This window comes from Amphiprion ocellaris, chromosome 16, assembly GCF_022539595.1.
Source record: "Amphiprion ocellaris isolate individual 3 ecotype Okinawa chromosome 16, ASM2253959v1, whole genome shotgun sequence".
Lineage (NCBI taxonomy): Eukaryota > Metazoa > Chordata > Actinopteri > Pomacentridae > Amphiprion > Amphiprion ocellaris.
This window is the reverse complement of record NC_072781.1, coordinates 19,603,870-19,620,270: the sequence shown is the minus strand read 5'-3', so window position 1 is coordinate 19,620,270 and position 16,401 is coordinate 19,603,870. Positions and strand designations below refer to the sequence as shown.

General features: G+C 40.5%; 1 protein-coding gene and 1 long non-coding RNA gene across 2 annotated transcripts; one reads left to right on the top strand and one right to left on the bottom strand.

Annotated features, from left to right (window-relative positions):
• Positions 1-952: 952 nt before the first annotated feature.
• Positions 953-2,276, bottom strand: LOC129350827 (uncharacterized). The gene is made up of 2 exons (XR_008604379.1): positions 1,272-2,276; positions 953-1,169 (listed from the first exon to the last, which is right to left on the bottom strand). It is a non-coding gene; the product is annotated as an uncharacterized LOC129350827 (long non-coding RNA).
• Positions 2,277-2,675: 399 nt separating this feature from the next.
• wbp1la (WW domain binding protein 1-like a) lies at positions 2,676-16,173 on the top strand. The gene is made up of 4 exons (XM_023277144.3): positions 2,676-2,866; positions 3,986-4,088; positions 8,829-8,990; positions 11,586-16,173. The coding sequence occupies exons 1-4, from the start codon at positions 2,804-2,806 to the stop codon at positions 12,050-12,052; spliced, it is 795 nt and encodes a 264-aa protein (XP_023132912.2). The 5' UTR covers positions 2,676-2,803; the 3' UTR covers positions 12,053-16,173.
• Positions 16,174-16,401: the final 228 nt, after the last annotated feature.

The following is a 16,401-nucleotide window of genomic DNA, read 5'->3' as shown; positions in this document are numbered from 1 at the left end:
CTCCTCAGCGAGGCAAGAGAGAATGAAGCGGCCTTGCAGCGGGAGGAGATGGCCCAGAATACTGCCTTCAACCAGTCATTCCTGGGTGTGCTGGGGCAGCTGGGGTAGCTGGGTGGGCAGCCGGCGAGTGTGAGTGAGTCCACCTCCCATAGATTTACAAGTGCTGGTCATATAATTAGAATATCACGAAAAAGCTCGTCTTTTGGACAACTGTCAGGTCAGTAGTCTTCCCATGATTGTGTAGCCTACAGAACTAGGCTGAGAGACCATTTAAAGGCCTTTGCAGGTGTTTTGAGTTAATTAGCTGATTAGAGGTGTCTTCAATATTGAACCTTTCTACAATATTCTAATTTTCAGAGATACCAAATTTGAGATTTTTGTTAGTATTCAGGTATAATCATCAAAGTTAAGAGAAATAAACATTTGAAATATATCAGTCTCTGTGTAATGAATGAGTATAATATACAAGTTTCACTTTTTGAATGGAATTACTGAAATAATGAACAACTTTTTTCATGATATTCTAATTATATGACCAGCACCTGTAGTTGTATATAGTTTTACTTTTAGCCCTCCACTGTAGGAGAGGCCCACCACAGTTTGTACTTTGCACATTGTAAATAGTTTTGATTTTGCTGCTGACTAATAAACTATTTTGTGACTTATGTGATTGCATCATAACTTTTCATTTTGTCTGTTAAGATACTGGTAGGAAAAGAGTCAACAGTCTGAACCAAACAATTCTATATTCCCTAATAATGCATTTATGTTTAATGGGATTTAACATGTTTTAACACAGACTCCTTTATGGTTCATAATTCTGGTGACTGAATTACACCAAAGCAATACTGATTTATCAAACTGGAATTTTCTTAAAACAGCTGTTTTAATGTTTTGGCGTTTAATTTTTTATTTAATCTTGCTAACCTTCACAAACAAACAATAGCATAGACACATCTACAAAAGTTTATTGTCAGAATTGCATTAAAGAAAACAATAGCGGTCCGGGGACAGAAAAACAGAAGTATAACAAGAAGAATAACTTTGCATGACACGTAGTGCATCAGTGCATCCTGTACATCTCTGCCCTCCTCCTCTACACCTTGTGCCACTGCAGGCTCATGTGCTGCTGCTTCAGGTAAATCCCATGAAGTCTCATCAGAGAGCATCTGAAACACATACACAGCATACATATTTTAATACCTAATAGCGACAAACTGCAGCCATTACAGGACTGATACACGATAGCTAGCGAACTAGCATTAGCTTACCCTCATATGTCGTCTCGTTCATATCCTCGTCTTCGGCTTGATACTGCTGCATCGCCTCCCAAACTCTCCTGTGTGTCTCCTGAGTGTTTCGACTCGCCGCTCTCAGCTTTCTCCGACTCTTCTATTACTCTGAATCTGACAGAAAGCCACAGACCGAGCAGCAGGTGTACTATCGCCTCCACGTACATTGTTGCATTGCGTTTGTGTCGCACAGAAATGACGGTAAGGGACTTTCGGGCCACCGTGCTATGACGACTCAACCCACGATGAGGTGGTTCTCAATGTAATGGAAAAACAACTAAACCGAGACGAGCCGTGGCGCGCCGAGTAGATGCTAAAGGAAATGCTAAAGGAAAATTTGTCTTGCACCGCATGTATCAACATTTGGGAAAGAGGACCGAGTCTTTAGCAGGTTGCTAATAAAGTTTTGTTTTATTGAGTATCCAAACCAACGTAGAGGTGAATAGCGCCACCCAGTGTATCGGAATGTGTTCACAAGCTCTGCGTCAATCCATTATCTGGAATCGATTTGCCTTGACTTGATGTGCAGGGTAACCAATCAGGTGTTAGGATCCGCCCACCGACTTTGACGGGCGAGGTTGACAGATAAAATAAATTCATGATCCACTGCAACACAAGGACCATGAAATAATTAATTAAATAGTGAAATAATGAAATATGTTTTTTACTTAAAATGAATTGGTATTTTAATGAATTAATGACATATTTAATAACACATTTATGTATTTAATTCCAATTTTAATTAATTAATGACATATTTAATTCCAATTTTAATTAATTAATGACATATTTAATTATTTAATGATATATTTATTTAATAACACATTTAAGTATTTAATTCCAATTTTAATTAATTAATGAAATATTTAATTCCAATTTTAATTAATTAATGAAATATTTAATTCCAATTTTAATTAATTAATGACATATTTAATTAATTATTTAATGATGTATTTATTTATTTAATTTTGGCACTTTTAGTCCTCCATAACAGTGAGAGTCTGACTGATGTTTCGTTTTTGTCATCTGGCTCTATCAAACTTGCTTTGTAGTACAGCCCTTAGCTCCAGTCATTCTGGGAGAACGTGTTGTTTGTTTTTAATGATCATGAGAGGAATCTTGGCCACATTTACACACAAACTTTATACTCAAGATAGCGTTCACTTGGTGTATACTTGAATCAATACATTTCTTACAGGGTACTTGTAACTTTTTCTCACGGGTCTCAGGAAACTCCTCCCGTTTCACCGCGTCCGCCTGGTGACAGATGACGCACATGGCAACAAACGCAATATTTTAGAGTGACATACAGAAGAGCCAATCGCTGCCGGAAAACCCGCCTGCACTGTCGAATCCACCAATGGGCAGCGTACAGACGCGATCCAAGAAAACAACTAGTGAAGTTACCAGGCTTGTTTTGGTCAACTACCGAGGCCAACGTTTTTTTGCTAACAATGCGACGGTTAATAAACAGTTCACTTGTGAAGAAATAGTATCTAATAGGTTCGGCAATGGGATCACTGAAGCTCAACATTGGACAAGAAATTTCTGCGACGGCGGCCACACTCGCAGAGGTAACAGCTAACTTGACATTTGTCGACGTTCTTACACAGTTTGGCAATTAATGTATCGTTAGTAAGCTACGTTACCTTAGGTAGCCTGTTTGCTAAAACGTATTAGCCCCATTTTGACTGGCAAAGTCATTAAACTCACTTTTTGACTGGTGCCTTCAAGTATGTGGTTTATTTTGAAAAGCTGTCGTGAAGTTCCCAGAACTGATGAAATAGTAAGTCAGACTCAGCAGGAATGGCCACTACCCACTCGCTTTGTTTTCTATCGCCAAACTGTGCTAAAGATTATCTGGTATCCTAACGTTATTTCAGCATGTATTTGTGATCATGTCTATCTGTGTTTGGCTATAGATATCAACAGACAAAAGGGAACCATAGTGAATATTTAGTTTTTAAGTTACTAACTAGGTCACCGAATGTGGTGTAAAGTTAATAAGGAAAAAGTAAAGAGCAGTATTGGTGCTGTCTGTACTGTAAAGAAGTGTCTATTTACCACTCATCTAGTGTTAGTTGAGTCACAACCATGCTGATGTTTTAGCCTAGGACATGGGACAGGTAGGTCTGGAAGTAATCTAATCTGGAAAACACCCATGAATGACAAGAACACTACTAATCAAAACAGTGAATTGGAAGTATTATGTAATGAGGAGGGCCTCAGTCTGTAGTCTCCACCTTAACTTCAAGAGTTTTACACTTTGCTTCTGATATTTATGGCAGTGTAATGTCTCAGCACATCCACAGCAGTGGCTGCCTGCGTTACGTAGTTCCAATGAGGTCAAAGTGATAGAGCAATGTTGAGCAACATTTGGCATCTGGTTCCAGGAGCTCTGTTCGAAAGGACATTCTGAAGAGCGTAAGATAATGTTTGTAGCAAATATAATTACAAATTGTTCTGGTTAAGTGAGATGTCAAACAGTTTGTGCCTACCGTCTTCTAAGTGTCATGACAGTAGTTTTCTGAGGCTTACAAAAAACATCTATTTTCTAATAAGTTTGTAATCCAATAAAGTATTGTGGTTAAAAGAATATATGTTGTACTAACTGGATCATGTGAATGCTGGTTTACAAGTGTCCTCACCATTGTGTATGTGTGTAATGGAGTAGTGTGTTTGTGTATTTACAGGCCAAGTTGGTATGCCAGGGACTAAACAACCAGAGCTACATCTGTGAGTCGGGTCACTGCTGTGGAGAGACACAGTGCTGCAGCTACTACTATGAACTGTGGTGTGAGTTATCCTCCTATTCCTTATTCATTCTGAATGTTTGAATGGTCACTGCTAATGCTACATATTATTTATGTGACAATAAAACATACATTTGCTCAAAAATGTCCTTTGATATCTTTTAATTAGACTAATTAGAGAATAAACCAAGGGGGTTGAATGAGAACCTGATGATTGACAAAGGGTGTTAATGGTGCGATATAGGAGAGTAGAGCCGGGCCCTGTATGTAATCTGTCTGTCCAAATCTCCAGTTGTTTACTGTTTGTGCTGCTGCTTGGCTGTGTGAGTGTATCTTATGTTACTCATATTACATCGGGCTTCAGACTATCTTTTTTTTTTTTTTTTTTTTTAAATTGTTAGCACCGGTGTGACCAAATTTCTCACTTGGTTGCACCACATGATCGCACCTTTGATCGCCCCTCCCCACTTCCACTTATAGGATTACTATTCATGAATTACTACAACATGTCACTCAGCGTAAGTTATTAAAGTTCATCTGACTTTAGAAAGATGTTACAGCGATTCAGACAGCCATAGTCCACAGAATCTGTCAATTTCTCACTTCCCAGTCACTGGCTATGTGAAACACCCCACATTGCATTCTGATAGCGTTGTGGGGCGATTTGAGCGACGAGGTGGCACATCTCCCAACAACACATCATCAGTAGGGTAAAACCAAGCTGTCTCACGACGGTCTAAACCCAGCTCACGTTCCCTATTAGTGGGTGAACAACCCAACGCTTGAATTCTGCTTCACAATGATAGGAAGAGCTGACATCGAAGGATCATAAAGCGATCGCTTGACCCTCGTGTTGCCTGCAGCTCCTTTGCATAACGTAATCTTGACTTCAACTTTTGGGCCTCAATCAAGGAACGCACTGTACTGTCAAACCATGGTTTCTGGTTTGGGAACACTTTGATGGATTTGGTTGGTAAGAGAGTATCAGTGCAGAAGTTTAAATAGGCCAAGACAGATGATCTGTATTCCTCCAGATGTGCCCCTTCCTTGAACACTCCCCAGTCTGTATGCTCAAAACTGTCCTGTAGTGTTAGAGTGGCTTCCTCACGCTACACTTGTACAGTTTTGACTGTATGCTAACTTAGCATTAGCCCACAGTGGTGTGTAAACAGCTGCGGGTAGGATGGCAGAAAACTTCTGAAGCATGTAGAATCATCTGCACTTTACTGCCAGATTCTCCAGATCTGGGGTGTGTCCCAGTCATGCTTGTTGCAGTGCACCTGTTGTTATGTACATATACACACATTCCACCGCCTTTGCTCTTACTGGAGGCTGCAGTCCTGTTGGCTTAGTACAGAGCAGCCTGCTACCTCAATAGCCATGTCGCGGACGTTGTTGTCCAATCACGTCTCTGTGATGTACACACACTGATCATTAGGTACACTATATTGCCAAAAGTATGCGATCACCCATCCAAATAATCAGAATCAGGTGTTCCAATCACTTCCATGGCCACAGGTGTATAAAATCAAGCACCTAGGCATGCAGACTGCTTTTACAAACATTTGTGAAAGAATGGGTCGCTCTCAGGAGCTCAGTGAATTCCAGCATGTAACTGTGATAGGATGCCAACTGTGCAACAAATCCAGTCGTGACATTTCCTCGCTCCTAAATATTCCACAGTCAGCTGTCAGCTGTATTATAAGAAAGTGGAAGTGTGTGGGAACAACAGCAACTCAGCCACCAAGTGCCACATAAACTGATGGAGTGGGGTCAGCAGATGCTGAGGCGCATAGTGCAAAGAGGTCGCCAACTTTCTGCAGAGTCAATCGCTACAGACCTTCAAACTTCATGTGGCCTTCAGATTAGCTCAAGAACAGTGCGCAGAGAGCTTAACATGGAATGGGTTTCCATGGCTGAGCAGCTGCATCCAAGCCATACATCACCAAATGCAATGCAAAGCGTGGGATGCAGTGGTGTAAAGCACGCCGCCGGGACTCTAGAGCAGTGGAGACACGTTCTCTGGAGTGACGAGTCGCGCTTCTCCATCTGGCAATCTGATGGATGAGCCTGGTTTGGTGGTTGCCAGGAGAACCATACTTATTGGACTGCATTGTGCCAAGTGTAAAGTTTGGTGGAGGGGGGATTATGGTGTGGGGTTGTTTTTCAGGAGCTGGGCTGGGCCCTTAGTTCCAGTGAAAGGAACTCTGAGTGCTTCAGCATACCAAGACATTTTGGACAATTCCATGCTCCCAATTTTGTGGGAACAGTTTGGAGCTGGTCCCTTCCTCTTCCAACACGACTGTGCACCAGTGCACAAAGCAAGGTCCATAAAGACATGGATGACAGAGTCTGGTGTGGATGAACTTGACAGAACACCTTTGGGATGAATTAGAGCTGAGACTGAGAGCCAGGCCTTCTCGTCCAACATCAGTGTGTGACCTTACAAATGCGCTTCTGGAAGAATGGTCAAAAATTCCCATAAACACACACACACCTAAACCTTGTGGACAGCCTTCTCAGAAGAGTTGAAGGTATTATAGCTGCAAAGGGTGGACCGACATCATATTGATCCCTATGGATTAGGAACGGGATGTCACTTAAGTTCATATGTGAGTCAAGGCAGGTAAGCGAATACTTTTGGCAATATAGTGTATGTCTGAGCTAGACCTGTTAATGTCCACCAGCCACATTTTCTCTCCTCCTTTTGTTTTTTTTTAAATAATAAGCTACAGACCTCTTTGTCTTTCCATAACATATTCACGATTTAGGTATAGACAGAGCCAGTGAAGGAAAAAAATGGCCATGTTCCACCACTTTGACAAACACAATAGCTACCCATATTGATTACAGGGGTGCCAAAACAGCTTAATGATTATGATACACTCACAAATGTGACCATTTTAACTGACTCAAAACAAGGCTGCAATTTGGAGCCCTGTTACAGATGCAGTTGTAAGAATTGTAGTATGGGGAAATATATGTGCAGCTAGAAAGATGAACTGCATCGAGCAGTTTTTTTCCCTATGGAGTTGATTTGGGGATTTTGGGTCGATTTCTGTCGTGGCTTTGAATGACTTCAAGTAACTTTCTTGACTTGTACAAGTTAATGATTTGCTTTTTCAGATCTATTCTGAGCTTCTTGGACTTCCCATTTTAGCATTTGTGGCTGGATCGATTGAGTGTATCAAATGAGCCCTGTTGAAATTGTCTCAGTCCCAAGCTGTAGTCAGTTGTAATCACTCATCACTCACTCACAGCACGTAGAAAATGTGATTAACACAGCTTTTGTGTAGAAAATTCAGAGTTGTAGGAATCATTGAAATCACAGGACCACCATGATATACAAGCGTGTGTAAGCTTTTATTCACAGCTGCATTCTGTTCATACTCACAGAATTTTTGTCTCATACGGGCTTTCATTGTGCCATCTATAACTGTCTTGTCCCTAAACACCCTTTGCACTCAAGCAGCCCCATGTCATCACACTTCATCACTGTTAAGACTGTGCATTTGCTGTTGTTGTTGTGGTTAGGGTCATGCTAATCATACTGAACCCCATCTGAGCCAAACAGATTCATCTTGACCATCATAACCAAAGAGTGTTATTCCAATATTCATCAGGCCTCTTTAATATTCTTAGCAAGGTCTAATCCTGCATTTTTGTGCAGCCAAAGCAAAAGCTTTTTGCCTTGGATGCCATTCTTTGAGGTTGATGTTATGTAAAATCCTTCACTCTGTCTGAACTGTCACAGTAACTTTAATTTCCATTGACAACCCCTGTGTCAAGTGTAAGGCACTTGAACATGTTTTTCAGATCACATAGTGCACTCTCTGGTATTGTTTTAGAAGGATGGACACTGCGGCTCTGATTAGTGGTACTTGAGTTTTTGTTTTATACCTTGTGATTAGTGCTGCAACTGTGTTTGCACAAATATTAATCACTGATCTTCTTGCATTCTTTTCCATCTTTTTGAAGTCTAACAATCAGATTTTGCAGTTGCTCATTACAGTTCCAGTCCATGATGCAGACATGCAGGTACACACAGCCCATAGGTCCAAAACTGTGATGGTTCACCGCTGATTTTACTACCATGTTTATACATATTTTTTGTATAAATGTTTCATATTCAAAATGGATGTAATACATTGATAAGTATACTTTTTTTAAAAAAATACATTTATTTAAAATTAACCCAACAAAATTAATTCCACACTTAGTAAGCACATATGCTCTGATTTTGAAATGTACAGGGTGTCCCTAAACTCTGGACACATAGGAAATCTCATTAACTATATTTTTTTTTGCGTCCACAGATTAAATATGATTAAACTGGTACTTCTCATTGGATGTGAAAGATGGACATATCGAAAGATAGGGTTAGAGTTAGGGTTAGGAAAGTGATTTTTTGGGGGCTAGCATGAATTTTAGCCATGACCAATTCTTTAGTTATGGCTGATTCATTTGTCGTCCAGAATGGGGTTTTTCCATGACACTGCCCTTTTCTTTAAATTTTGTAACCACCTTCACCACCGTGAAAAAGCCAAGTGGAATCCTCCTTGGATGACATGCATTAAATTCATCTGCTATCTTTCAATATGTCCACCCTTCACGTACACTGAGAAGTACCAGTTCAACTCTTTCTTTTTTCGACAAAGCCATATTTAATCTTTAGGGACACCCTGTATATAGGAAGTTAAAATCTTTCTTATTTGGTGTTTCAACTTTGTATCATTTGTAAAGGTATGTATTAAATGTGTTTCTATACATGGGCTTCCTACAGGGTTTTGGCTGGTGTGGGCTTTGATCATCATCCTGACGTGCTGCTGTGTGTGTCAACACTGGCGCTCCAAGCAGCGCTTCCAGCAGCAGCGTCGGCAGAACGAGATCAACCTCATCGCCTACAGAGAGGCTCGCAACAATTCTCAGCTCCCCCTCTATCTTAGTAAGTTGCTTTCTCTCTGGAGGCGTGTCTTGTATGCTGCCTTTACACATTCCACACACAGTTGGTCTCTAGCTCTCCCAGTCGCACATCAAACATATCTCTAAATATAATGGAAATTAAATATGGTGGTTTTCTAAGCAGCAACTTGTCATACTGAAGGTACCTTCCACTGAGCCTCTAACAAGTAGAACTGATCTAGGTACAGCTTATACTCACAACTCCATGTGCTGTTGGTGATACTGGAGCAGGTCTTTAAACTCACAAACATCTCCATCACAGTCTACAGCCTTCCACAGAAACCACAGTGAAGAAAGGAAACGTGCAGATGATGGGTGAAAATTTGTCTTTGTTGTAATGTTTACTTTATGCACTTTGCTGCATTCCCACACTATGGGACCAAGATGGGAGTCTTTTTTAAATTCTATGTAGAATAAATTAAATCATTTCTTTTTTTGTGAATCAAGGTCTGCTGTACCCACATGAACTTCACATTGGACATGAATCCACTGGTCACTTTGCCACTCTCTTTTCCTAAAGACAAAACTAAAGATGTGTTTTAAAGATTCAGAGGTTCTCATTTTCCCATGTAATTAGGGCTGGGCGATAAATTGATTTTATCGAGTAATTCGACTTTGTACTTAATGGCGATTTGTTTTAATAAAAATCGATTTTCTCATCAACATCCGCCACCAACGCCTTCCCGCTGGGCTCCCGTAGTTCAGAGTGCGCACCCCTCCCCCCCCGCGCTTGATACACAAACAACATGGCGGCGAGCGGTGCAGATCTAAAGGCGCGTGTCCACTAGATGCGATTTTCCTGTACGGCAACGCACTGCATCTGAAAATCACAAGGACGGCGGGCGGTCACTAGCGGACCACAACATGGTCACATGACAGCGCTGAGCAACAGCAGGCTGCTACGTGGTCACGTGACCAAGCTTTCAGCTGGACAGTCCGGCAGACAAGTCAGATAAACACAGCGGCTCGGCCGCAAACTTTCCCTTTTATTTCAAAAACACGTCAGCGAAAAGTATTTTTGAAAGCATTTGAGGCGAGAAATAATCTGCAGCAGATGAATCTGTCCTCGTTTTAGGTCACCGACGCCTAGTTTAGAAGTTTGAGGACAGTTTCACGATGCATGGAATCTCCGCAGGCTGCATCCAATTTGCATTAAGTAGAAGTCAGTCTACTTTATGCAAATGAGCTGCAGCCCTCTCTGGGTAAACACACCGGATCGCAGCGGGAAACGCACCGCAACCGGACCAGCATGCCACATGCAGCGCATTTCCAGCTGCGATCCAGCGTGTTTACCTGGAGAGGGCCGCAGCTCGTTTGCATTAAGTAGACTGGACTCCAGCGTGAGGAGATAAGGTAGGGGGCAAAAAAAAATCAGATAAATCGTGAATCGGGATTTTTTGTGAAAAAATCGGAGATTTTTTTTTTAGGCCATATCGCCCAGCCCTAATGCAATGCTGAGTTGTACATATGTACAGTGGAGACCTTTGTTTGTCCTTCGAATTGTTCCGTCGGTCAACTCTGGTCACAGAAAGAGCGCTCTTAAAGCTATTGGTGACATAATTTGTGATATAGAGGATCAAAACCACAGTCTGTGGGAGTATGAATTTTAAGGTTCAACTGAAGAAAAAGAAGCTGTAGCAGTTTTAGTAAGACAATTGAACACAAAAATGATTATACAAAGCCTTTATAGTAAAAGAGTCAGCTTTGTGTTGTTTGCTAACACTTTGCTAAGCTGAAAATACTGTGTGCTGCAGTGAAGTGAGGTGTGTCATATGAAGTGGCCAAAATTGTATCAAGATCAACAACCTCATCAATTTTATCTTCTTTGGGACTTCCTCCTCCTGTACCTTGATTTACCCTCCTCCTTCTTTCAGAATTCTATTATTGGAATTGAGTGTGTCAATTCTGAGATTGTCTCTGCCCTCTGCTAAGACTTTTTTTTTCCAAATTCCATCCCGACTTTCTGTTTTTTTGTATTCTTCCCCTGTACTTGACACCTCCTAGTAGGTGCTTCTGTATATTTCTAAATCTTCCTCAGACATAGACACGCTCCCTTCCTGCCCTGCTCCAGTTCTTTTTCTGCAAAATATTTGAATGTTTCCAGTAATACCAGTTTCGTGTATAATCAGACATATTTTAAGTTGTTTAGCTGATCTGTTGATTGAACTGTGATGATTAAGCAGCAGATATGCAGCGGAGTCAGCCCACATTGCTTCTACAGGGAACATTATTACTACTCTGAGCAACATTACAACACCAAACCTTCAACTTCTTCTACACACAATAATAATGTTGCTAATAGTATTATTATGTAGTTCATGTCTATGAGTGACTCATTTTTACATTACACATCATTTGTGTTTATACACAAATATGTTTCCAGCTGTATGTTTCCATGCCATAATAATGTTTGAGCAAGTTGGTTGTTATTAGGGTCAGAGTGTTAAGTAGAAAAAACTTCAGATGGAACTGTTTGGCTGTCCTGCTCCTCAAGTGCTGTCATTGACTGACTGGAAATGATTGAGACTCTGACATCCATGCCACCTCTCATACTTGTCTGCATCATGTTCTTCTCCAGGATTTTTGCCAGCCTACCTGCTGCCAGCCTATGACGAGGTAGTTGACCGCCCAGCCACACCTCCTCCTCCCTACACTCCTCTCCAATCAGCACCTCCACCCACGGACCCCCCTGAGGAGGCTACTTGCCCCCATTTAGCTATCGCGATACCTGCTAATGCTGATTCAGCACCCTCTGCGACTGCAGATGCCATGCAGACTCCCTCTCACAGTGCTTTCAGCCCAAGCAAGGACTTGACGCCGGGCAGGTACCGGCGTTTCACAGGAGACTCTGGGATTGAAGTGTGCGATGGCCAGGAACTATGGGAACAGCAGGGCTTTTTAGAAAGTAAAGAGGAGACAGTGGAAGAGGGGGCAGACCAAATGGAAGACCCATGTGATTGCCAGACCTTGGAACAAAGTCAAATTAGTGATGCAGTTCCTCACGAAAACACAGATAGACCTTCAGCTGTGGATACAGAGCCATAGTCTGAGGTAATTCAAAATAATGGCTTTTATGTCTGCAGAAACTTTTTTTCCAGCAGTCTCTAATGCAGTATTATACCTTTAGTGCTCAGGGGTTTGGTCTGTTTGTAAATGTCTAAGTTTGACTAACACCAGTGTATGTGTCAGGCCTGGAGACAAATGAAATGTGTAACCAAATATTTTAATACTTTCCAAAATTTAAAGCTGCATAATGCAACTTTTAGTTTTGAGAGATGTGTTTGTGTACCGTGACACCCTATCATTTTGTCAATCATATATTCAATATACCATTACGGCTCGAGCTTGATCAATTCTTTGATACTTGAACGTGTTCTTTTAAAAATCTAATTTTTTTATTAAAGTTTATTTCTTTTTAATCCAAACATAAATGCTTTGAGATTTTCTAAAATCTGACTGTTAAAGAACGCTAACAAGATCAAGTGTGTAACTCTTGTTTATGCACAAAACAGGGTTTTAGGTGTGCATTCACCACTTCTCACAGAGAAATTAAAATTCTTATAAGTAAACTTGACGAAAACATTGGCACACCCGTACAGAAATTCTGACCTGGACATACTGTATAAGCATTTTGGAGACCAGACATATTGGCAGCCCTGATGGTGAAGAACTGAAAAGAAGCCAGATTTTAGAATATTCCTCTCACAAGTTTAATTTCAGTTCATAGCAAACAATCATATACTCACAATATGATCAACATTCAGGCCAGATGTGTTCAAATGTATTTGTGCTTGTAGGATACGTTTTTCTCTTAACATCCCTCTATTTTCAAAGCTACTAGAGAACTTAAGTTTTAACAGTTTAAATCCTTGAGTCATTACTAAGCTAGTTTTAAAGCATGAAGCACCCAGTTCTGATTCATCTTCACTTACTCAGTGAGACACAACATTTGTAGATTTCTAGCAAAATCTAATTCTAATGGTATGAATATTCTGAGGCTTACTAAAATGTGTGCACCGGTCAATCATAGCATTTAAACTCCCTGCATAATATTGTGTGAACTGCCAAAACACTTCTTCCCTATCAGGAATGGGGTTCCACAGACCTCAAAAAAGTGTCTTGGGGTATCAAGCACCAAGTCGTTAGCAGCAGATTCTTTAAGTCCTGGACAGTGTGAGGTAGAGCCTCTGTGAATCACACTTGTTTTACCACAGATGCTCAATCAAATTAAAATTTTGGCAATTTGGAAGCTGAGTCAACACTCTTGAAATCTTTGTCATGTTCCTCTAAATATTCCTAAGCGGCAGGGAGCATTATTCTGGTGAAAGAGGTCACTGTCATCAGCAAACACCACTGTCATGCAGGAGTGTACATGGTCTGCAGCAGCGTTTAGTAGTATCTGTGTATCAAAGTTACATCCACATTGAATGCTAGTTGTCGCACCATCACAACTGGGCATTTGTCACAGCTACCCACGTCTTTATGCTGCCCATTTTTCCTTTTTTGAACACATCAACTTCAAGAACTGATCATTCACCAGCCGCCTAATATCCCCCACCCCTTGACATTTACCATTTTAACAAGATGTTCAATGTTATTGACATCACCTGACAGTATTTTTAATGTTGCAGCTGATGGGTGTACATTTGTGTACGTGTCTACATGCACACAGCTTTATGAATCCGATTAAGTTACTTTTCTGCCCAACTTTTGGCATGTATAATATATGGGCATTTTCTGTCTGACAGACAAATCATGTAATGAAGTCACTGTTACTGAACCACCTCAAACATACAATACAAACGTCTTGTGCCAATATTTTCTGTTGATTCTTTCTTGCATTTTGATATTGATATAAAAGTTCACACACACTTGCAAAGATCATGTATCATGGTAGTCTTATGTTTTTATTTTTACAATTTTTAATCTGAATCATTGAAACCAATGCATCTTTGTCACAAAAAGCAATCATGCATTTTGTTTGTCACGTATTTATTATAGGTCTTCTAGAAATATGACAAAATGTGCTGGGTCAAAAATATATGTGCTTATAGATGTTATGTCTGCTGTGATTGCCTTGTCCAAACTAGTACAGGCTGAGGTGAACTTGACAGATAAAGCACTGTATGTACAAAGAGCCACAGAGGAATGCCGCATACCAACATTCTTTAGTAATGCTGGATGCTTTTTCAGTATGTCAATAATTAAACTCAACTTTGAACTTTAATATTACACCTAGAAAGCAGCAGGTTCTCTGTGCACATTGGACTAGGATGTCAGCTATTTCCTGGTTTGTATGAATTAATGTCTCCACGGCACTGATTCTGTTTTTAACAGATTTTTGGTGTGTGGTGGCATTTTTTAAAAAGCAAATTGCAAATGTGTCTAGATTTTGTAGCAATATATCACAATAGGTTAATGTGTAATAACATAAAAATTCCAATCATGCTGAATGTTTACACCAGAAGACTGATGTGAAGATACTGATAACCACTAGCAGCACACAACTGAAAGATCTCTGGCTTGTTGGTAGAATGACAATTGTCCTCACCCGGGATTTGTTAATCCATAAATGGTCACTTTTCGGCTCCCCACTACTGACAATGAATCCTTGTTTGAGTCTCCAATCACCTGTCACACTGGTGTTACATGAGGTTGCCTTTTCTGATGCCATATTGCCATATTCTATAGCCTTTTAGTTGAGAGTATTTAGATTTACTTAATCAAAGCTCTGGAGTGTCTTTGACAATAACTGAGTAACCCTTCAGTGCACTCAAAGACAGATTAACCATCATGTAGTCAGTGCAGTGCTATGTAGGACTTGTTCCCCTTGTAGTTTGTCAAAAATTTCTGCATGTGTGAGATGTGGCATTTTCAAAATACAATTACCAAAAGTGCAGATACTCAGTTTCAAATATCATCATCAATATGTTTGTTTTGAAAGCAAATGTGCAACTTTGTTTGAGAGAGTAAGTCTCAACCAGTCAGTTATTCACAAAGGGAATGGCTGATATGATGCAGCTCAGATATTCACCGATCAGGCTTAACATTATGACCACCTTCCTAATATTGAGTTGGTCCCCTATGGTGCTACAACTCCTCTGACCCAGTGGGGATGGACACAGGACCTCTGGGGTTGTCCTATGGCACCAGGATGCTGCCAAATAAGATTTGGATCTGGGGAGTGTGGAACCCAGGTGAACACTTTAGCTCTGTCGTGTTCCCCAGGCCACTCCTGAGCTGAGGGTGGCAACTGGCATCAATGGCTGCTGTTACCATGGGTGGGTGAGGGGTTGCTGGACCTGCAGTGTTTATGTGGTTGCCAAACATCCACATGAATGTCGGGACTCAAGGTTTCCCAGCTGAACATCGCATTAAAACAAGATGATCGATGCTTTTCACTTCACCCGTCAGTGGTCATAGTGTTGTGGCTGATTGGTGTATATAAATGTTTCAGGCTGTTAATAAACTCTGAAACACTTTAGAGGACTAAGGAGACCCACTGATTCAGCTGGAAGCTTGTCCACATATGCAGCATTGAACAGGGGCTTTCAGCATGTGCTGCTACACTCTGAATATTTGCTCTGAATCATTGTCTGCTGAATGAAATTATATTTTTCTGTCACATTTTGTATAAAACATGGTTAATAAAAGTTCTGAAAAACAAATGGAAACTGTAACTGTCCAAAGACAGTGATTCTTGGAATTTCAAGTTGGTTGTTTTTTGTGTTTATTTTTTATATGTTTGAATTTTGTATTATAGTTGTTCATAATGGGAGAGGTGAATGTACACCTTTAAGAGGTCACATGGCTGCGTTTTAGCGTGGGGTCACCCGTGTGGGTCATAGCAGCATTGTTGCTTCAGAGGACGGCATTATTGCTTCAGAGAACGGCATTTTACATGGTCTGAGAGGCGCACACGGTGAAGAGACTTTTGGGTTTTGTTTGTTTTTATATTTTTTCTGTTATATGTTCACATGCATTGTCTCGCACTGTTGTACTGGCGTGTGGGACCTAGCGACGGAAAGCTAGTTTAGAGTCTGTCTAATTGCAATCGTGAAAATTATGAAATTTCTTGTATATTTTTGATGTTTGTATTTTTTTTATTGTCCTAGTTTTCACGGTGTCGGCAGATGGCAGGGAATAAAAGTCAAAAGACATCTGTATGAAGTGTGGCCTTCTTTACGTCAGACGGGAGTAGCTACAGAAACTTTTTTTGGGGAGACTAAATAACTAAGTAGTTGATTTCAAATAAATATTTTGGCAGAATAAAACCTAAATACAATTTGTCTGAACCTGCAAGGCATTCCAATGATGTGAATAATTTTTAATGAATATAGAGCTTAACCTAAATCACTGGAAAACAAAGTGTAAAACTACGTTTGCAAATTTTT

Excerpts from the sequence above, each read along its gene's own strand:
- wbp1la (XM_023277144.3), top strand. The coding sequence starts at position 2,804 with ATGGGATCACTGAAGCTCAACATTGGACAAGAAATTTCTGCGACGGCG. Across the intron at positions 2,867-3,985 it reads CGGCGGCCACACTCGCAGAG|GCCAAGTTGGTATGCCAGGG; the intron begins GTAACAGCTAAC and ends GTGTATTTACAG. Across the intron at positions 4,089-8,828 it reads CTACTACTATGAACTGTGGT|GGTTTTGGCTGGTGTGGGCT; the intron begins GTGAGTTATCCT and ends GGCTTCCTACAG.